Here is a 23395-nt window from a genome sequence, read left to right as displayed (position 1 = left end):
GCTTATTTCTCTCACACAATCTGGCAACACCGCTAGGGACCCGCATAGCAGATTTGTGTTCTTAAAAATGTTTCAATGTTTTTTCAACATTAGTAAAATAATATATATAATACAAAAAATAAATAGCAGATCTACAAGCTCACAACGCGTCGCATCGCGACGCGTTGTGAGATTGTAGATCTGCTATTTTCTGTTGGTCTTGTTTTCCATCTAGACCCGGGTTGCTTATATCTCTCTCACACAACCTGGCAACACCGCTCGTTGCCTTGGACCTGACGTCATTGACCCGCGCCGGCCGGGAGAAGAGAGTCGCACAACAGACAGAGAGCTAACCGGAGCTAACGGCTAACGGCGCTAGCATCCATCCCTCCATCTATCCCGACCGCGTTTAAATCGAGTTTTATGCTGTTTTTATTAGTTTTTATCTGGTTGTTAAACATGTCGTCCATGAAGACGTTGAGGTGTTTGATCAGCCAGAGGCTGTGTGAGGCGGCCGAGGACATCTTTATCCTGGTGGAGAGGATTATCACTGAGTATGGAGACTTACAACACTCTAAAGGTTGGTTTAAACCTTTATAAATACATCTTTACCCTGTCTTTACCCTGGTGGAGAGGATTATCACTGAGTTTGGAGATTTACAACACTCTAAAGGTTGGTTCAAACCTTTATAAATACATCTTTACCCTGTCTTTATGATGGTGGAGAGGATTATCACAGAGTATGGAGATTTACAACACACTAAAGGTTGGTTCACAACTATAACTCCATGATACTAACCTTTATAAATGCATCTTTATGATGGTGGAGAGGGTTTAGCCCCTTTTGGAACCCTCTGTTACCTTGTGTGAGTTTTGGACTGTGAGTGGACGACCAATAAAGCATTACACTTTACAAGAGGGTCCACCATGTTCAAATCATCAAAACACTCTGGTTACAAAGCTTATAAAACTATAACTCTGATATGGTACAAACTAGTGTCTGTATCAAGTAGACGGATGGACATGCAGCACATGTAAACAGAGCTGTTATGATGAATTGAACAAGGTGGACCCTCTTGTAAACAAGTGTAGTGCTTTATTGGGTTGTCCACTCACAGTTGACAGTTTTTGTATTGAGTTGTGTTTGAAATGCACTGTAATAAATACTTCAATCAATCTACCTTTAGACTAGCTCTGGTCCATAGCCCTAATGCTTCATTCTGCCTGCATTAGGTCTATGGATCAGAGCTACCTTTTTAAACACATCTTAAATCTTAGCCGCAATTTGCAACTCTAGATTTTTTTTACAATGGGATGAATCTAGAGTTGCAATACCCTCCATTGACTCCCCACTCATCCAATTTGGTTTGCGATCTGCTTGTCTTAAATTATGTTAAACTCACCAACATTGCAGCTGTAATTCAATCTGCCGAGCTTGTTTTTCATAAAAATCCACGGTAGACATGTTATGAGCTACTTTCTGTCAATAAATTCTGTGCAGGTGATTCTTTTTGTAAGTGCTGGAGTTTGGAAGCACTCGTCGTATGTCACTGAACGGCCCTGCGTACCACCTGTTTCAAATTTGCACATAATACAGGAGGCAGCAGCGCGACCCGTTAACAAAAACGAGTGCTTCCAAACTGCAACACTTAGAAAATCACCCCCGTGTGGGGGTTCCCCGGGAGGGGGGGGGGAGTTCCAGACCCACAGGAACGCACCCAGGGTGCCGGCCCCGGTTCCGGTGAGTCGCCCCGCATCCGAAACGGTTGAGAAATGACAGAGTTACCGTGTGGGAACTACACGTTCCCTACTGTACCCTCTACTGTACTGTACTGTACTGTACTGGCACACCCAAAATCACCATATATACAGGTAATATGTGCGTGTGTGTTTGTGTGTGTTAGGTTGCGCACAGGTGGTGAAAAACCACCATGCTGTTTTCGTGCTCAGACGCGCCCAGCCAGCCACCCACCCAGCCACCCACATAGTCACTTAAGGAAGTGGTTGCACCACTTAATAAAAATAATCACCTGCAGAGGATGTCTTGACAGAAAGTAGCTCATAACATGTCTACGGTGGATTTTTATGAAAAACAAGCTCAGCAGGTTGAAAGAGGATAATTCAAGCTTGGACTACAGCTGCAATGTTGGTGAGTTTAACGTTGTTTAAGACAAGCAGATCACAAACCAAATTGGATGAGTGGGGAGTCAATGGAGGGTATTGCAACTCTAGATTCATCCCATTATAAAACAATCTAGCGTTGCAAATTGCGGCTTTTTTGATTGATTGATTGATTGAATATTTTATTAGACAATAAGAAAGAAATGCAAACAGCACAATGTACAGCTAGGCTTTTTTTTTTGGTCCAACGGGATTTTTTTTGTATACTATTGAAATAGTCTTGAGAAAAAAATGCTATTTGTCCCAAAGTGACTGAAAGTGAAAGGGAGGGGAAACAATGAAAAGAATGCTGCTATTTGTTTCAAAAAAGCTTGATACACTGTATAAAGTGGTTCCCAAACTGTGGTGCTTGGACCCCTTGTGGTGCGCGAGCGCCTTCTAGGGGGTGCGCGACATGAAAAGTCTAATGGTGGTGCTATGGTTTTATTTTAAATATATTAACATATTATGCCAATATATGGCAAGTAATGCAGAATATAGCCTATGCTGCATATATTATGCCATATTCAGGTTCATATATGTGGATAAAAAGGAAATGTATGTCTCTATATAGCTTAGGTCGGCGGTAACAGGGGGTGCATCAGTTAGGTCGGGCGGTAACAGGGGGTGCATCAGTTAGGTCGGGCGGTAACGGGGGGTGCATCAGTTAGGTCGGGCGGTAACAGGGGGTGCATCAGTTAGGTCGGGCGGTAACAGGGGTTGCATCAGTTAGGTCGGGCGGTAACGGGGGGTGCATCAGTTAGGTCGGCGGTAACAGGGGGTGCATCAGTTAGGTCGGGCGGTAACAGGGGTTGCATCAGTTAGGTCGGGCGGTAACGGGGGGTGCATCAGTTAGGTCGGGCGGTAACAGGGGTTGCATCAGTTAGGTCGGGCGGTAACGGGGGGTGCATCAGTTAGGTCGGGCGGTAACAGGGGTTGCATCAGTTAGGTCGGGCGGTAACAGGGGTTGCATCAGTTAGGTCGGGCGGTAACAGGGGTTGCATCAGTTAGGTCGGGCGGTAACAGGGGGGTGCATCAGTTAGGTCGGGCGGTAACGGGGGGTGCATCAGTTAGGTCGGGCGGTAACAGGGGGTGCATCAGTTAGGTCGGGCGGTAACAGGGGGTGCATCAGTTAGGTCGGGCGGTAACGGGGGGTGCATCAGTTAGGTCGGGCGGTAACGGGGGGTGCATCAGTTAGGTCGGGCGGTAACGGGGGGTGCATCAGTTAGGTCGGGCGGTAACAGGGGGTGCATCAGTTAGGTCGGGCGGTAACGGGGGGTGCATCAGTTAGGTCGGGCGGTAACGGGGGTTGGGAACAGCTGCTGTATAGCATGTGACACAATGCTATATAGCTCTGTTTACTAAACAGGGCTAAACCCTCTAAACCCTCTAAACCCTCTCCACCATCATAAAGATGTATTTATAAAGGTTAGTATCATGGAGTTATAGTTACCTCCCAGTCCCAACTGTATATACTTAACCCATTTTCAACTGCTTTTAATATATGTTGACACTTTCTTTGGAAATGTGAACGTATGTTTTCTCATGCCAATAAAAACCTGATGTATAACTATGGCACAAACCTTATAAAACTATAACTCTGGTACAAACCAGGACATCTTTGTGATGGTGGATAGCAGTGGTTCTCAACCAGTGGTGCGGGGACCACCAGTGGTCCTTGAGGAGGTTCCAGGTGGTCCCAAGGGGCCAGCGAGGCTATTCAACGTTGAAGCTCTGGGTCCTAGTGGTAGGAGGAGGGACTACAGGCGGACCCGTGGATTCATGACCGGGAAACCCCGTGCAGCTGGGCTTTAACGTTGAGCGCTCGGTTGCCCTACGTCACTCAGGACCTCAAAGTTGAGGTCCGGGGAGGGACTTCCGGCAGTCTTCCGGGTGCTTCAAAACGCCACTGAGCAACTTCCACTGACATGAATAGCTGGGGGGGCGGAGCTTCGCGCCAGTTCAGTCTCTATTATATATATACTCTATGGGTGGTCCCCAGGCTGCTAAATGATAGAGAGTTGGTAAACAAATGGACACTTATTATATCTTTATAACTCTGGAGAGTGTAAAACAAAACCAAATGGACCCTTACGAGTTCAATAATTGTTAAACATCTGCATCAGTTAATGTACAAGAAGACACGATTAGAGGATGTAGAATTGAATTGTTTTGCTTCGTGCCACCGTGTGAGCTCGTAGATCGGCTGTTTTCTCAACCTCTTAAATATTTGTTCTACTTCATGGAATTTCTTTGATTTTTTTGTTTCTGTTCCTTTTTATTATACAAAAAAATCACACCCGTGTGAAGTGAGGGGCGCTGTTATCATTATAACATTATATCATCTCATGAACAACTGAATTTATGTGATTGGTTTGCCGATTTTGCTCGTACATATGACGTACATTTTCCCTTCATTGTCAATGGCATTTAATGTTTGTGTTGCCACAAATTCCATTCACTTTTGACGGACATTTGACCTAATTTCTCCTTTCATTGTCGATGGCAAATACGTGTGGGGACAAAAGCTGTATATAGGAGGGGCTAGCACCCCTCAAAAACACACTTGTGTGATGTGAGGGGCACCCACTGTATTTCGTCATAGTGCTCTAAATTAACATTAAAGTCCATAGACTTTGCTGGCTCTAAAATGCTCTCTAAAGTGCTCTAAACAAACCAAGCAAAATCCACAGACCTTGGATGCCTTTTATGACATGATTTATGTCATTAAGTGCTCTAAAAATCAGACCCGCCTGAAGTGAGTGGTGCTGTACTCTGTGTACTGTTTTGTGCTGTACATATAGGCTACTGTACACGCCCTCGTGTGTGTATGTGTATATAATGCTATAATGCTATTTCCGTGCTCGGATAGACCCAGCCACAGGGACGGATTAACACTCACGAGGGCCCCTGGGCAGGGCCCCCATTGCGCGCGTGCACGCAACATTTTCATCATCTTTTTTTAACCTAAATGTAACTATCACTTGCCAATGAAGGTCCCCAGGAGCCTTTTTCAGGGCCTCAACCCTAGTACTGCGCGGTCCAGTTTCCCCAGAGGTCCCCTGGGCCACTGGCCCAATAGCTAATTTGTCCCTGGCAGTCAGTCAGTCAGTCAGTCAGTCAGTCAGGGACAAACATAGCTGTCTATAGGAGTGGTTGCACCACTCAAAAATGATGTAATCTTCAAAAGCCATGCATTGGTCTGGAGGCCCTCACCACGCCTTTCAGCCATTATAAAATCAGGGCTTGACACTTAAGGTCTCAGAGGCACTTGCCCGTCGGGCAAGTACAGGTCATGTTCTACTTGCTCATAGGTCATTTACAGGTCATGTTCTACTTGCTCATAGGTCATTCCCACTTGCCATTCAATTTAAGACTTTTACTGTACGATAAATGTAATGCCTCCATTTTTGTTATGCCAAATACCTACATAGCTATGAACATGCCTATGTTCATGTTGTTGTTTTATATTTTTAAGTGTAGCAACAGTGAAAACAGCACATTATAGGTAAACAGTGCTCTTATTTTACATTCCACAGACCAGAAGACAGAGCACTCTAATCACGTTCAGGTGTTTAGACAGATATCTGGTGTTGTGTTTATAGAAGACAGAGCTCTGGACACGTTCAGGTGTTTAGACAGATATCTGGTGTTGTGTTTATAGAAGACAGAGCTCTGGACACATTCAGGTGTTTAGACAGATAGCTGGTGTTGTGTGTATAGAAGACAGAGCTCTCTGGACATGTTCAGGTGTTTAGACAGATATCTGGTGTTGTGTGTATAGAAGACAGAGCTCTGGACACGTTCAGGTGTTTAGACAGATATCTGCTGTTGTGTTTATAGAAGACAGAGCTCTGGACACGTTCAGGTGTTTAGACAGATATCTGGTGTTGTGTTTATAGAAGACAGAGCTCTCTGGACACGTTCAGGTGTTTAGACAGATATCTGGTGTTGTGTTTATAGAAGACAGAGCGCTCTGGACACGTTCAGGTGTTTAGACAGATATCTGGTGTTGTGTTTATAGGAGACAGAGCGCTCTGGACACGTTCAGGTGTTTAGACAGATATCTGGTGTTGTGTTTATAGGAGACAGAGCGCTCTGGACACGTTCAGGTGTTTAGACAGATATCTGGTGTTGTGTTTATAGGAGACAGAGCTCTGGACACGTTCAGGTGTTTAGACAGATATCTGGTGTTGTGTTTATAGAAGACAGAGCTCTGGACACGTTAAGGTTTTTAGACAGATATCTGGTGTTGTGTTTATAGAAGACAGAGCTCTGGACACGTTCAGGTGTTTAGACAGATATCTGCTGTTGTGTTTATAGAAGACAGAGCTCTGGACACGTTCAGGTGTTTAGACAGATATCTGATGTTGTGTTTATAGAAGACAGAGCTCTGGACACGTTCAGGTGTTTAGACAGATATCTGATGTTGTGTTTATAGAAGACAGAGCTCTGGACACGTTCAGGTGTTTAGACAGATATCTGATGTTGTGTTTATAGAAGACAGAGCTCTGGACACGTTCAGGTGTTTAGACAGATATCTGATGTTGTGTTTATAGAAGACAGAGCTCTGGACACGTTCAGGTGTTTAGACAGATATCTGATGTTGTGTTTATAGAAGACAGAGCTCTGGACACGTTCAGGTGTTTAGACAGATATCTGATGTTGTGTTTATAGAAGACAGAGCTCTGGACACGTTCAGGTGTTTAGACAGATATCTGATGTTGTGTTTATAGAAGACAGAGCTCTGGACACGTTCAGGTGTTTAGACAGATATCTGCTGTTGTGTTTATAGAAGACAGAGCTCTGGACACGTTCAGGTGTTTAGACAGATATCTGATGTTGTGTTTATAGAAGACAGAGCTCTGGACACGTTCAGGTGTTTAGACAGATATCTGATGTTGTGTTTATAGAAGACAGAGCTCTGGACACGTTCAGGTGTTTAGACAGATATCTGATGTTGTGTTTATAGAAGACAGAGCTCTGGACACGTTCAGGTGTTTAGACAGATATCTGATGTTGTGTTTAGACAGATATCTGATGTTGTGTTTATAGATTAGAAGACGGAGCTCTGGACACGTTCAGGTGTTATATATATATATACAGATGTGTTGTGTTTATAGACGGTTGCGTCCCCCCTCAAACGAGCACATGCCCGGTCGGGCAACCTGAAAGCAAACTCCACCTGCAGAAAAGTTTTATTTAGCTGCCAGGGGCAGGTGGGCAACCCTTAGTGTCAATGCCTGAAAAATACAATGTTACCTCACACCTCTTGCGGCATATTGCTTCAGTACTGTAGACTCCTTCAGTGCATTGACGGCATCCGAATGGGGCGACAAGTTTTACACTGGCGATTATTTAAAATCTAAAAATCTTCAGTATGTAGAAGAATCAATCTTAGCTGAGGTTCTCCCTCCTTTCTCCTCCTCCTAGGCCTCACGGCGCTCCCCGTGTGTAAAGAGGTTTCCTCGGAACATCAGGAGAGGAGGGACCCCGGTCTGGTGCATCAGGAGAGGAGGGACCCCAGTCTGGTACATCAGGAGAGGAGGAACCCCAGTCCGGTGCAGGTTGAGAGGAGGAACCCCAGTACGGTGCAGGTTGAGAGGAGGAACCCCAGTCCGGTGCAGGTTGAGAGGAGGAACCCCGGTCCGGTGCATCAGGACAGGAGGGACCCCGGTCCGGTGCATCAGGAGAGGAGGAACCCCAGTCTGGTGCAGGAAGAAGCAGGTTCTCCACACCGTGAGGAGAGGACCTCCGGGCCGCTCCAACAGGACTACAGATTACTGACTCAAGTAAGTACACAGTTGTTCCTTACTTAGTTAAACACTTATTGTGCTCCAATCGTCCATACACGTCTTAGAAATTAAAACGGCGGAGTGACTAGGACGTATGTACATGTCTTAGTGACTAGGACGTATGTACATGTCTTAGTGACTAGGGCGTATGTACATGTCTTAAGGCGTTTTATTGTAGCCTGGTTAATAAACCAGACCGAATCAGCCGTTGGCAAAAAAAAAATTGCCTGCCAGCGGATTAGGGTCTGGCGAGGCTCAGTAGCACGCCTCTTTCCTACAACCGAGAACAGGTCGGGCCAATCGGGACACGGTATGCAATATGGGCGGGCTTTGGTACAGTGACGTTCAATGTTTGAGACCTTTGACTGACAGTAGCTCTGACCAATTGCGTCAAAGAGAAAATGTTTGAACCCGCCCCCCGGGAAATGAAATCCAAGTGGAGCCAGCCCAGACTAATATACCGCGACAGTGTTGTGTGATATTAGTCTGGCTTATTAGCCAGGCTAGTTTTATTGACCATATGCAGACCATGTCCATCTTGCCAGCACGGTGCTAACTCGGTGCAACTTCCCATTGACAGCCCGTTCATCCAAACAGACAATTAGTGGAATGTGTGGCAAATCTGCCAAAAAAAAGCTTACCACTAGCTTTCTTCACAAATGTGTTCATTTAATAAATAAATGTGTTCCAACCCAACTCCCTTGGGAAACTTTGTGACAGCTGCTGAAAGTCGGGGTACCATATTATACTGGTGGTCACATGGAGTCTGGTTTAGTTGACTCAATGTTTACTGGTTTTCCTTCTTTTAGTGACCTTGTTGGCAGTGAGCACATTGTTGCTAGTCATGTCTACCAGTTCCCACCTGATGTTGTGTGGGAGTTCAGACTGATCCAGACCGTACTGAATAACTGCTAGCTTACATAAAGTCTTAAGAGAAGGACTCAAGTCTAAGATGTACAGCTCATCAGTGCGTGGGTTGTCTCTGTGTTTGAATCCTCCGAAAAGGATGATACGATCTCCCACCATGCTACAGCACATACAGCACATTGGACCTGGTCCTTTCCCCTTGGGCGCAACCTTCTTCCAGGAGAAAGTCTCTGGGCTGAATTTCCACACATCATTGAAGTCCTGGTTACCGTTCCAGCCACCAAATATGTACAGCTCTCCATTGTAGGTAAATGCTGAATGACTACTGCGTCCTTCTGGAAGAAGCTGTGTAGAAGGTGTGTTCAGCCAAAGGTTTGTCTCTGTATCAAATACTCTGATGGTGTTGTAGAACTGACCCCACAACCCCCAAATACAAACATCTTTGTCCCGATGATGGTAGCAGAGTGACACCATGAAGCAGGAGGTGGAGTTCCTCTGGTGTTAATTAAAGACCAGACCATTGTGCTGGTGTCCAACTTGTAGATGTCATTAGTCCATCCAGTCAGCTGGGTGTCTCCTCCATGGATAAACATGTCCTTCACCAACACACAGGCTGAGTGGTAGTACCTCTCCTCTGGAACAGTGCCAGAAACCATGCTGGGTTTGAGCCATCTGTGGGCGTCGACGTCAAATGCATGAAGCACCCAGAGGTAGACGGTATCTTCAACCAACACAGCTGTGTGGCCGTAGCACTCAGATGGAAACTCAAGGTCTCCCCTTCCAGGTTCCACTGGAGGTAACTTAATCCAGCATAAAGACACTGTGTTGAAGACATGGACGTCCATCTGTTCCATGTTGTTGTATCTCCCTCCACCACAGCAGCCTCCAAAGGAATACAGTTTGTTCCTCACTGCTACAGCAGCATGGTCCTCCTGCTTTGGAAATGGTCCAAGACAACATTGCCCTGTCTGTCTGTCTGTCTGTCTGTCTGTCTGTCTGTCTGTCTGTCTGTCTCTTATCGCTCTCTTCTCTCTTTCGACCTCTGCGGTCGAAAGACGACGACGCCAACTCGCACAGCAATTCTCATCTGTACCTTTTGATTCCGATCTGGCGATACCAGGAAAATGGTCTGTGAGTCATATTCTGCTATACTTGTGGGGACATTTGGTCCTCACTAGTGCAAGGGGATTTATCTTTGTTGGAGATCTGTGTAAAGGAGCAGTTCACCCCTCAATAAATGACTTGTATTCTATCAATTACACCCCATGAAGCCTTGGATTCAATATTTACCATGATGAACATGTTTGATGATGAGGTCACCCTCTTACGTCATTTGCCATTGACTTGGCAATTTGAGGTGCAGAAGAATATCCGCCATACAAACTCCATAGACTTAGCCACACACATGACGTCACACACACCCCTCAAAATAAATCACACTCATGTGAAGTGAGCGGCGCTCTAATCATCAACAACTAATATAAAGCAAAATTCCAAAAATGTCATTATGCTTTAAGTAGCATGTGACATGTTAAACTTGGGGGTTTTCATGATGCTGAATCCATTCCAAGCATTAGTTTTGCACGACAATTCTCCTTGGGTTAAATTTGGCCATATCCACTTGTGCTGACCTCATCACATTTGTGATGACGGCTATGGGCATTTTTAGGCAAAGAAGTATTTTTTTGTGAAAAATGAATGCTTGGAATGGATTCAGCATGGATTCAGCATGTCACATGCTACTTAAAGTATAATGCAATTTGGATTTTCTTTGCCTTTATATTGGTTGATAATGGTACCCCAACTTTCAGCAGCTGTCACAAAGTTTCCCATGGGAGTTGGGTTGGAACAAATGTATATATAGGGGCGGCGGTGGCTCAGGGGTAGAGTGGCTGGATGGTAACCGTAATGTTGCCAGATCAGATCAAACTCGGATTCCCCCAAAGTTAATGTGTCCTTGAGCAAGACACTGAACCCCTAATTGCTCCCGATGTGCTGGTTGGTGCCTTGCATGGTTTCCGCTGCCATCTGTGTATGAATGTGTGTGAATGGGTGAATGTAATGCACAATCTATGTAAAGCGCCTTGGATAAAGGCGCTATATAAATGCACTAGCTTTCTGTGAAGAAAGCTAGTGGTAAGCATTTGTCTTGCAGATTTGCCACACATTTTGCTAATTTTCCCTTAATAAAAGTCCTATCTGAACAACGTCAAACTCACCAACATTGCAGCTGTATGAACAGCTTGAATTATCCTCTTTCAATCTGCAAATTGTTTCATAAAAATCCACCATAGACAAGTGTCAGAGTTTTGAAGGAGTGCATGTGTTTGGTCCGACGATTCATTGATCCGAAACCTCAAACCCTAACCTAACCATAACCGCAAGCACGGGAGCAGGCGCTAGTCCGAGGTGCGGACGCATGTCGAACCAATGCTCCGTCGGACCATAGTATGCCTCCCGTTTTGAAGCACTCGTTATCAATAAAGCAACCTCCTGCTGCCTCCTGCATTATGTGCACATTCTAAACGGGACAGGTGGTACACATGGGCTGTTGAGTGACTTCCATGACTTCCAAACTCTGACACTATAATACAATAATCATCTGCAAAGAATTTCTTGACAGGAAGTAGCTCATAACATGTCAACGGTGGATTGTTATGAAACAAACACCTTGCAGAGAGAGAGGATAATTCAAGCTTTCCGTACAGCTGCAATGTTGGTGAGTTTGACGTTGTTTAACACCCCGAGCGGCAAGGATGGAGTTCTTCGTTCAATCAATTAGTAACGCCCAGCACTCAGGACGGAGATTGATGAAAAGGACAGAGATTATTGATATCAAAACCGATCGCATCGCTCCACAGGCTGGGAGCATCGCTCCACAGGCTGGGAGCATCGCTCCACAGGCTGGGAGCATCGCTCCACAGGCTGGGAGCATCTGTTGCGCAACATTCAATGTTATTTTCCGGTGGGACGTCATCGAAAATGTCCCCCCCCCCCATTTTAGCCGACAAGATCGAAAATCTTAAAACGTGAATAACTCTTGATCTAAAATTTAGATCAAGAGTTATTCACGTTTTTAATTTTGTATTAGACGACCCACCCCGCGGTCCTGTCGCAATATAATTAATCATACCTCCCGATTGCATCGAGAGTGTTTTGGCTACATTTAGCTACTTCAGCCACATCCGGGATAACATCCGGTCCGTCGCTAAATGTGCTCCGCTGCTATAAATCGCTGGGCTCTGATTTAATGGATTAAATAACCCAGGGCGTTCGGGGTGTTAACCCATTCTGGACGGGAACCCGTTTTGGTGTTTTAACTAAGCATTATGTTATGCTTTAGCTATTGAGAAATAGCAGATCTACAAGCTCATAGAAGCTCAAAAAGCGGTGCCCAAAAGGTAGATCGTGATCTACCAGTAGATCACAAAGGCTGTGCAGGTAAACCACATGACATGCCCTGGGAAAAAAATTTAATATTTAAAAAGAAATATGATATAAACAAAAATCACAACTTATTTTTGGCATCTGCCAAAAATAAAGGTGACTTGATAGATGGGCATCAAGAAGGGCCTGTCAGCTCGCTTCACGGCTAGTATAAATAGGCAACGCAATGCTTTGTTTTCAAGACTAGCTCGCAAACACCAGCAGCATTATGGAGTTACAGTATGTCAACATGTGTGAGGCAAAGAACCCGACAACCTACCACTTCTACACAGGATAGGAGGAAGGCTATTGTCCTGTATTGTATTGTATAGTATCTGTATCTGTATGCTGCAGGGCGGGTCCTTGGGGTCCAAGACAAATGTCTCCCTCGGGAGACAAAATAAAGAAACATTGAAGGCCTCCCTACCACACTCTTTACACAGGATAGGAGGAAGGCTCCCTCCCTACCACACTCTTTACACAGGATAGGAGGAAGGCTCCCTCCCTACCACACTCTTTACACAGGATAGGAGGAAGGCTCCCTCCCTACCACACTCTTTACACAGGATAGGAGGAAGGCTCCCTCCCTACCACACTCTTTACACAGGATAGGAGGAAGGCTCCCTCCCTACCACACTCTTTACACAGGATAGGAGGAAGGCTCCCTCCCTACCACACTCTTTACACAGGATAGGAGGAAGGCTCCCTCCCTACCACACTCTTTACACTTGGAAGGGATATTCCAAAAGGCCCTCAGGTTTTTTTCATGATTACTATCACAATATAGAGCTTTGAAACACTTATTTTAACCATAGAAAATCACTTTACACTCCTGTTAACCTTTGACCTTTCACCCACAGATGAAAAAGGAGGCTCTGCCTCAGGAACCAGAGGAGGAGGAGTCTGAATGGACACCGCTGACGTTGCCGCTGAAAAGCGACGAGAACAACGACTACGAGAACGGAGAGTCGGAGCCCGCGGCGGCCGGCCCCTCCTCCTCCTCCCCCGTCGAACACACCAAGACCCAGGCGTACATCGAGTACTGGGTCCCGTCGCCCACGCAGCCCACCGGCGACGCCCCGCCCCTCTCTCCTTCGTCGTCTTCGTCGCACGCTTCCGAATCCGACACGGAAGACAGCGAGGAGTGGGACGAGGCCCGGGAAGGTCGGTCGGCGGCGGCGCTAAACAAACTGAGACCGCGCAAGACGACGCGACAACAACGGAAACGCCGCACGAAAGGACAAAGACCGGCATCTGGAAAGGAGCCGTCGTCTCAGGACTCTCCGAACTCGGCGAAACAACAACAGACTGTGGCGTCCGCCTCCGGGAGTCCCTCCCATCACGTCTCCGCCTCGGGGAAGCGCTTTTCCTGCGCGGTTTGCGAAAGAAGCTTCCGTAACGGTCAGTGTCTGAAGGCGCACATGACGACCCACCACGCCGGGGAGGAACGGGAAGAGGAGGAGCCCTTCTTCGCTCAGGCGGGGGATTGCACGGTTTGTGGCAAAAGCTTTTCCTGTAGCAGCTACCTCAAGAACCACATGAGAATCCACACGGGAGAGAAGCCCTTCACTTGTACGGTCTGCCAGAGACGCTTCACTCAGAAGGGCACGCTGAAGAAGCACATGGAGACCCACAAGGGGGGAAAACCCTTTAGTTGTACGCTGTGCGAAAAGACGTTCCGCGAGAGCGTGCACCTGAAGATGCACATGATGACTCACTCGGGGGTCGCCAACCCTCTGGCCATTATGCACTTCTTAAACAGCTGAACCCCCTGACTGGCCCGATCTACAAGGTCACCACGATGTGAGCTTGTAGATCGGCTGTTGTTCTCAACTCTTTTTACAACAGGATTTGGTGTAAACGGAAAAAAGCGGTCCAAGTACACTTGTTGTAATTCAGGTCCATTTGACTAAGAATAGTGGTTAAAGGAGTAGTAAAAAAAAGATTATAATAATAATCAAACAATGAAGAAAATAGTTGAATTCACAATGAGACCTTGATGTCCAGAATGGGTTAATCCAGGTCTCACCCTGTTGGTGTTTTAAGCATTATGCTTTAGCTGTTGAGAAATAGCAGATATACAAAGCTTGTAGATCTGCTATTTTTGAAAAATCGGCACAGATCTTTCAATATATATTCTTTCAGAGCGATCGTTTTAAACTCAAATCTTTGCTTCTGAGGGGGTCCCTGGAACAACATATTTTCAGACGGGGGTCGGCGGCCAATTACATATCATTTTTGTGGTCCTTGACATGAAATATTGAGCACCACTGATACAGAAACATGAGGTATTTCAGAAAACTGTCAGAATTTAGAAGAACATTTTTCTAATTTTGACGTCGGGCCTAAATGGGTCAACGGAAGCAAAACTTAAAAAGAAAAAAAAGAAAATCACACTGGTGTGAAGTGAGAGGCGCCTCACTCCTTTGCTCTTCATATTGTACCACATGACGGTAAATGGTAAATGGTGCATTTATATAGCGCCTTTATCCAAGGCGCTTTACATAGATTGTGCATTACATTCACCCATTCACACACATTCATACAGCGATGGCAGCGGAAACCATGCAAGGCACCAACCAACACATCGGGAGCAATTAGGGGTTCAGTGTCTTAGTCAAGGACCCTTCAACAGTAACTCTGGGGGAGCCCGGGTTCGAACTGGCAACCTTACGGTTACCATCCAGGCACTCTACCCCTGAGCCACCGCCCCCCACGTTACAAGGCCTTTACTGCTGTAAACAACCTAGACTTTGGGGCTGCGTTAAAACTAGCCCTAAACGAACATTAAAAGTCCATAGACTTGGCTGGTCCATATGATATGTTAGATAGATAGATACGCCAAAACCACACTCGCAGTGCAACGGACACTTGGCTAAACGCCACCCCCCAAAAGGCTGATTGTTGTTCCGATGCCAATCCAGATAAATAAATACTCCCGACATGGATTCTGAATCCATTCCAAGCATTTGTTTTGCACGAAAAACACTCCTTGGGCTAAAAACAGCCATAGCCGTCATCACGAATGTGATGAGGTCAGCACATTTATAGGCACATTTGGGCTAGGGGGGTTTTCATGATTCTGAACCCATTCCAAGCATTAGTTTTGCACAAAAAACACTCCTTGACTATCCTTGGCTATTCAACCATAACCATAGCCAAATGTGCTGACCTCATCACATTTGTGACGACGGCTATGGCCGTTTTTAACCCAAGGAGTGTTTTTTGTGCAAAACTAATGCTTGGAATGGGTTCAGAATCATGAAAACCCCCCTAGTTTGGCCAAACTTCCCCAAATGTGCTGACCTCATCCCATTTGTGACGACGGCTATGGCCGTTTTTTATAATGGTTGTTGATGGTACCCCAACTTCCAGCAGCTGTCCAAAATTCCCCTAGGGTGGTTGAATATAAACCAATGTGGGACATGTTAGTAGACACCTTTACACACACATTGGTGACTATAGATATGTTAGTAGACACCTTTACACACACATTGGTGACTATAGATATGTTAGTAGACACCTTTACAAACACATTGGTGACTATAGATATGTTAGTAGACACCTTTACACACACATTGGTGACTATAGATATGTTAGTAGACACCTTTATAAACACATTGGTGACTATAGATATGTTAGTAGACACCTTTACACACACATTGGTGACTATAGATATGTTAGTATACACCTTTACACACACATTGGTGACTATAGATATGTTAGTAGACACCTTTACAAACACATTGGTGACTATAGATATGTTAGTAGACACCTTTACACACACATTGGTGACTATAGATATGTTAGTAGACACCTTTACACACACATTGGTGACTATAGATATGTTAGTAGACACCTTTATAAACACATTGGTGACTATAGATATGTTAGTAGACACCTTTACAAACACATTGGTGACTATAGATATGTTAGTAGACACCTTTACAACACATTGGTGACTATAGATATGTTAGTAGACACCTTTACAACACATTGGTGACTATAGATATGTTAGTAGACACCTTTACAACACATTGGTGACTATAGATATGTTAGTATACACCTTTACACACACATTGGTGACTATAGATATGTTAGTAGACACCTTTACAAACACATTGGTGACTAGAGATATGTTAGTAGACACCTTTACAAACACATTGGTGACTATAGATATGTTAGTAGACACCTTTACACACACATTGGTGACTATAGATATGTTAGTAGACACCTTTACACACACATTGGTGACTATAGATATGTTAGTAGACACCTTTATAAACACATTGGTGACTATAGATATGTTAGTAGACACCTTTACAAACACATTGGTGACTATAGATATGTTAGTAGACACCTTTACAACACATTGGTGACTATAGATATGTTAGTAGACACCTTTACAACACATTGGTGACTATAGATATGTTAGTAGACACCTTTACAACACATTGGTGACTATAGATATGTTAGTATACACCTTTACACACACATTGGTGACTATATATATGTTAGTAGACACCTTTACACACACATTGGTGACTATAGATATGTTAGTAGACACCTTTACACACACATTGGTGACTATAGATATGTTAGTAGACACCTTTACACACACATTGGTGACTATAGATATGTTAGTAGACACCTTTATAAACACATTGGTGACTATAGATATGTTAGTAGACACCTTTACAAACACATTGGTGACTATAGATATGTTAGTAGACACCTTTACAACACATTGGTGACTATATATATGTTAGTAGACACCTTTACAACACATTGGTGACTATAGATATGTTAGTAGACACCTTTACAACACATTGGTGACTATAGATATGTTAGTAGACACCTTTACAACACATTGGTGACTATAGATATGTTAGTAGACACCTTTACACACACATTGGTGACTATAGATATGTTAGTAGACACCTTTACACACACATTGGTGACTATAGATATGTTAGTTAGTAGACACCTTTACAAACACATTGGTGACTATAGATATGTTAGTAGACACCTTTACAAACACATTGGTGACTATAGATATGTTAGTAGACACCTTTACAAACACATTGGTGACTATAGATATGTTAGTAGACACCTTTACACACACATTGGGGAGGAAAATTCTCGGTGAGAAATGTATTCCCAGATTGTATTAACCCATTTTGACCTGAGATCAGATTCTAAAAATGTCTTCTAAATCCTGACAGTTTTCTGAAAAAGCTATGTTTCTATGTCGGTCGTACTTCGACTTTTTCAAAAAATAGCAGACCTACAAGCTTGTAGATCTGCTATTTTTCAATAGCTAAAGCATAACATAATGCTAACACCAAAAGGGGTTCCTGCCCAAAATGGGTTAAAATCCTCTGACTATAAGACGACCCCCATTTTTAAAGACTCTTTTGTGGAAGAAGGACATTGGATGTCAAATAGTTTCTAGTCCCTGATTATAATACGACCCTGTTATTTAGGAAGCGGCCGAAATGAGTTTTCTTCGACGGGTGGCTGGCATCTCCCTTAGAGATAGGGTGAGAAGTTCAGTCACACGAGAGAGACTCGGAGTAGAACCGCTGCTCCTTCGCCTGGAAAGGAGTCAGCTGAGGTGGTTCGGGCATCTGGTTAGGATGCCTCTCGGGCGCCTCCCTAGGGAGGTCCTCGACGCACGTCCCACTGGGAGGAGACCCCGGGGCAGACCAAGGATCACGTCCCACTGGGAGGAGACCCCGGGGCAGACCAAGGATCACGTCCCACTGGGAGGAGACCCCGGGGCAGACCAAGGATCACGTCCCACTGGGAGGAGACCCCGGGGCAGACCAAGGATCACGTCCCACTGGGAGGAGACCCCGGGGCATCGACTCACTGGCCTTGGAACGTCTCGGAATCCCCATCATTACATGGGGTGATCTTAATATAGTCTACTATAAGCATTGTGGTCCCAAAATAAACAAGCTGTCTCTGCGTTATTGTCAGGGAGGTGTCTCTGTATCGTTTACGACAGTCAGTCACTCATATATGATACAGTCTGTTTCTAGCAAAAATGTAACTAATTCAGCAGCAGTACCAATAGCGTTTTCTCTCAGTCAGTTGATTCTTCATATCCATTATGAGTGAAACGGCCGGGATGACATGTTTATTTTTCAAACACAGTTCTTATATGAGGCGATCTAAAATCCCCCTATGGGGATTACAATGCAAATAAAAAGTACATGAACAGTTATCCATGTTTTATTTTTACTGCAAGACTACTATTACATTTCTGTCTAATAAACTATTGAATCAATCTATGAAACATGTTCTATGTTGTCACTTTGTCATGTTGCCGTTCCAATTCAGTATTTTAGCCGTGACGTGAGCGCCTCCTCCAGAGATACCTCCGGGTCTTACTTTTGTGTCGCTTTTGTGTCCCCATAGAGTTATACTGTGACGCTCCGTCGGACTAAATCTGAGACGAAAACAACCAAGTCTCATTTGAACGCTTTCCTTGCAACAACAAAGCTGCGCTGCTCTCCCAAATCTGGCTGTGACAGGCCGTCTGCCCCACACGGAATACTATCGCCATTTTATTTAATTGTGTCAACTAAATCCTCATTAATGCAAACTAGATTCAACATACTCAAGCCTGCACACATTCTAAATATGCCCCTGAAATATTGTACTGAGCAAATGGACTGTTACCACCTTCAATAATAATGATAATAATAGTCTTTATTGTCTCCACATCATGTATTTTCTTTGTCATGGACACTTGTACAAAACATTAATAATTCTACTCGAGTTGGAAGACCTATGTTAACCCTCAATGGCTTCCTTTCTGAAAAATAACGTCATTGTAAAAAGATTTGCGCGTTTAGATATTATATTTACAACGAGAAGCGGACGGGAGCTGGTGCCACTTGGACCCGGACGTAACGTAGCACTACAAAATGACGTCGGACTTAAATACTGAATTGAGACATTGGGCAGTATTATGCGTGTCTTAAGTACCAGGTCTTATGACTTACTTAAGACCTGGAGGTGTGGTCAATGCTGTTTGGCCACTCAGAATAGCCAAATGGCATTGATCACGCCTCCAGGTCTTAAGTTAAGTAATAAGACCTGGTACTTAACACAGCCGACGCGAATCGCGTATCAATACGTTATCAATTAATCAAACGTCGGGTGCGGATCACGTATCAATACGTTTCAATCACTTTTTTATAGCATACTTTCATTCATCTTTTTACTCACCCGGACAATGAAGAACCATCGCCCTATCATTGCTGCTTAGTCCCGCTCACGTGATCAGAAAAAAAAAAAAAAAAAAAAAAAACCCCTCCCCTCCTGAAAACAGGAGGGCGGGCCGCTTGGATGCGCCCATGCCGATCTAGTCTGTGTGTGAAAAGAATCAAATTTCACCTAACCTCGCCTCACCAGGCTTTCCTCCACCTATTGGCTTTTATACTCGATTCCCCCCTCCCCTCCTGTTTCTCCTGCAGGAGGAGGGCCTTGCGAGATGGGGGCTCATGTCTCGGAAAAAAACATCTGTTCTCTACAGTTGCGCGGTGCAACTGTAGAGAACAGTTGCACCGCTCACTTCACAGGGGTGTGATTTTTATTATTACAGTAGAAGTTTACAGACCAAACTGTAAATAAAAGGTTTACATGACTTTCTGCCTCAGTCCGTATATAGCGACCTGTATTGAATAAGCAGAGAACAGAATATGGGACAGAGTTGCACCACTCACTTCACATGGGTGTGATTTTTATTATTACTACAGTAGAAGTTTTTTTCTTATGAAAGCAGAGAGTCTTCTGTTTCATACGGTATATAGTATTTATATGTCGCTATAGGCCTTATTTTGTGAATATTGAGGAGTTCACGTCCATGTCTTCTCTGAAGTTATCTGGTGGGCACAAGCTGCATTCAATAACCAATTACTGTCTAACTGTACATGGGATCAATGTTTACTCTTTTCCTCGTAAAAGTACACATTCAGGGCTTTCATTCGGTGTATAGGATGTATAGGATATTTATTGGGTTAAATTTTATATCTGCCTGTCAATGTCTCTGACTTTAAACCATCCATAACTCTGCTCGCTGTTCAAGATAACCACTTCCAGACAAATGCAGGTGTTGCAAAAAGGTCAATATCTCCAGAATGGAACATGGTAAAATCAAAATGTATTTTTTAAATTGAAGTGGACAAGTTCAGCTTTCTTTTGATGTATGCTTGTGATTCTCGCTATAAGAGAACATTTTGCTGTGGGCCCCCGAACAAGGCCTTTGTGCAATGTTAAACGGTAGCAACATCCAAATAGGCCTGTCGAGATCTTGTAGCAATCAAAGTGTTAAGACACGCATAATACTGCCCACTTAGTCATAAATGGATAGGCCGCGTTCCTAGCATGTTTACATTTTACACTGAGGATTTCTACTTCGATTTGTAATGCATAACAAACATGTTTATTAGTTCTTGTGATATTACCTTACCATGGACCAAGGACAGTCTAAGAAGGACGAGACGCGAAGACCGTACGGGCGACGCCATGTTGCCATGGTGCTCCATGGAAGGAAAGAAACATGCGCAATGGGCTATATGCAGCCAACACTTCCGCGTTCAGCTTCCTTGGTCTCAACTGCGCATGTTTCTTTCCTTCCATGGAGCACTATAAGCAACATGGCGTCGCCCGTACGGTCTTCGCGTCTCGTCCTTCTTAGACTGTCCTTGCCATGGACCAGGAAATGAATCCCAATGCATTTTTCCCATAGACATTTCGTAAAGTATTTATTTAAAGACCTTTTAAGCGTCGTACGAAGCCAACTCGAGTCGTGACAAATCATGACAACACACACAATAATTACATAGAAGAAAAACAACAAAAAAAGTGTTGTAACCTGCCGTTTTTTTCTTCTTTCTAATTATTTTTTCGGCCCCAAAAATGTGTTTGTTGTCATGATTTGTCACGACTCGAGTTGGCTTTGTCCGCGGCGTAAACGTCTTTAAATAAATACTTTCTGAAATGTCTATGAGGAAAATGAACGGAGAATCATTTCCTGGTCCCTGGTAGGAGGCGGGACTGCGACGCTTTCATGACGACGCCAGGCCCAGGAAATAGTTTCCAATGCATTTTTCCCATAGACATTTCAAAACGTATTTATTTAAAGACCTTATAAGCGTCATACAAAGCCAATTCTTGTCGTGACAAATAATGACAACAAACACAATATTTTGGACCAAACAAATAATTACAAAGAAGAAAAAAAAAAAAAAAGTGTAACCTGCCGTTTTCTTCTTCTTTCTAATTATTTGTTCAACCCGAAAAATTGTGTTTGTTGTCATGATTTGTCACGACAAGAGTTGGCTTTGTACGCGGCTAAAAAGGTCTTTAAATAAATACTTTTTGCAATGTCTATGAACGGAGAATCATTTCCTGGGCCCTGGTAGTGGGCGGGACTGGGCCCTGGTAGTGGGCGGGGCTGGGCCCTGGTAGGGGCCGGGGCTGGGCCCTGGTAGGGGGCGGGGCTGGGCCCTGGTAGGGGGTGGGACTGGGCCCTGGTAGGGGGCGGGGCTGGGCCCTGGTAGGGGCCGGGGCTGGGCCCTGGTAGGGGGCGGGGCTGGGCCCTGGTAGGGGCCGGGGCTGGGCCCTGGTAGGGGGCGGGGCTGGGCCCTGGTGGGGGGCGGGGCTGGGCACTGGTAGGGGGGGCGGGACTGCGACGCTCTATAGAAAACGTCATCAAATCACCTGCAGTGCGCAGCGCCTTTCTAAATATGCAGTTTACCAGGTTATTGTTTATAAGGAGAGAAGAATGAGCACTCTGGGTCTAAATATGCAGTTCACCAGGTGCACGGCTCGTGAGCAATCACCGTAATAGAGAGATAGCCAACTCTCCGAAGTCCATTTAAGGTATAGTTATCTCAGTGTTTCACATACACGCCGAGGAAGGCTTTTATAACCCAAACGCGTCCGTGTTTTGTCTGTCTCTGTCCGTGCTGCACAATGCAATGAATGTAACTTAACACATTCAGTGTTTTATACTGTAGCTATTGAAAAATAGCAGATCTACAAGCTCGTAGCGCGGCACTGTGCCGCACTACGAGGTTGTAGATCTGCTGTTTTTGAAAAATCGTGAATGTAGCGCACATCTTTGAATATATATTATTTTTATTTACGTTTTTTAACTCAAATCTTTGCTTCTGGGGGGTCCATGAAACAACATATTTTCAGATGGGGGGGGGCCCGCGGCCAAATACATATATTTTTTACATGAAAATGTTTGAGAACGACTGACATAGAAACGATTTTCAGAAAACTGTCAGGATTTAGAAGGCATTCGTAGAATCGTCCTCAGGTCTTAATGTGTTAAGGTACATTTATTGCATTGTTTCATATACACGCCGAGGAAGGCTTTTACCCCGAAACGTGTCCGTGTTTTGTCTGTCTGTCTGTCCGTCCGTGCTGCACAATGCAATAAATGTAGCTTAAAGGGGAATTTCTCCCTAAACCTTTTTTTACAAAAGTAAGTTGATAATTATGTATATTGACAAAAAATAAATATTAGGAGCTGGAGCTGGGGCTGCTCCTGGAGGGGTCTAACATCAGCTCACGTAGACCAGGGAGAGTGCAGTGTCAACAATGCATGGAGTGTTGCTGTCACATCATCTAGAACAGATGTAAACAAAAAACAATTGCGCGATTGAATAGGAGTTCTAGCGTTAGACCCCTCCAGCAGCAGCTCCAGCTCCTTCTGCATGCTTCAGCTCCCCTATATCTTTATTTTTTTGTTTATATATATTTTTGGTCAATATACATAATTATCAACTTACTTTTGTAAAAAAAAAGGTTTAGGGAGAAATTCCCCTTTAAGACCTGAGAACAGATGTCTTCTAAAATCACCACAGGTTTCTGGAGAAAAAGTGTTTCTATATCAGTGGTTCTCACTATTTCATGTCAAGGAGCCCCAGAATTATTGGTATTTGGCCGCCGACCCCCATCTGACATTATGTAGTTCCAGGGAACCCCCGGAAGCAAAGATATGAGTTCAAAACGTTCGCTCTGAAAGAATATATATTCAAAGATTTGCGCCACATTTTCACAATTTAATTACCCAGTTAATTCTGGGGGTCCTTGAGCACCACTGACATAGAAACAGAGGTTTTTCAGAAAACTGTTTT

General features: G+C 44.4%; 1 protein-coding gene across 1 annotated transcript; it reads left to right on the top strand.

Annotated features, from left to right (window-relative positions):
* The first annotated feature begins 272 nt into the window (after positions 1 to 272).
* On the top strand, positions 273 to 18522 carry LOC306918924 (uncharacterized protein). Its single transcript, XM_079531762.1, has 3 exons — positions 273 to 559; positions 7573 to 7931; positions 13088 to 18522. The coding sequence occupies exons 1-3, from the start codon at positions 403 to 405 to the stop codon at positions 13991 to 13993; spliced, it is 1422 nt and encodes a 473-aa protein (XP_079387888.1). The 5' UTR covers positions 273 to 402; the 3' UTR covers positions 13994 to 18522.
* Positions 18523 to 23395: the final 4873 nt, after the last annotated feature.

This window comes from Electrona antarctica (genome assembly GCF_951216825.1).
Source record: "Electrona antarctica genome assembly, contig: scaffold_131, whole genome shotgun sequence".
Lineage (NCBI taxonomy): Eukaryota > Metazoa > Chordata > Actinopteri > Myctophiformes > Myctophidae > Electrona > Electrona antarctica.
The sequence above is the reverse complement of the archived record's forward strand: the minus strand, read 5'-3'. Positions and strand labels throughout refer to the sequence as shown.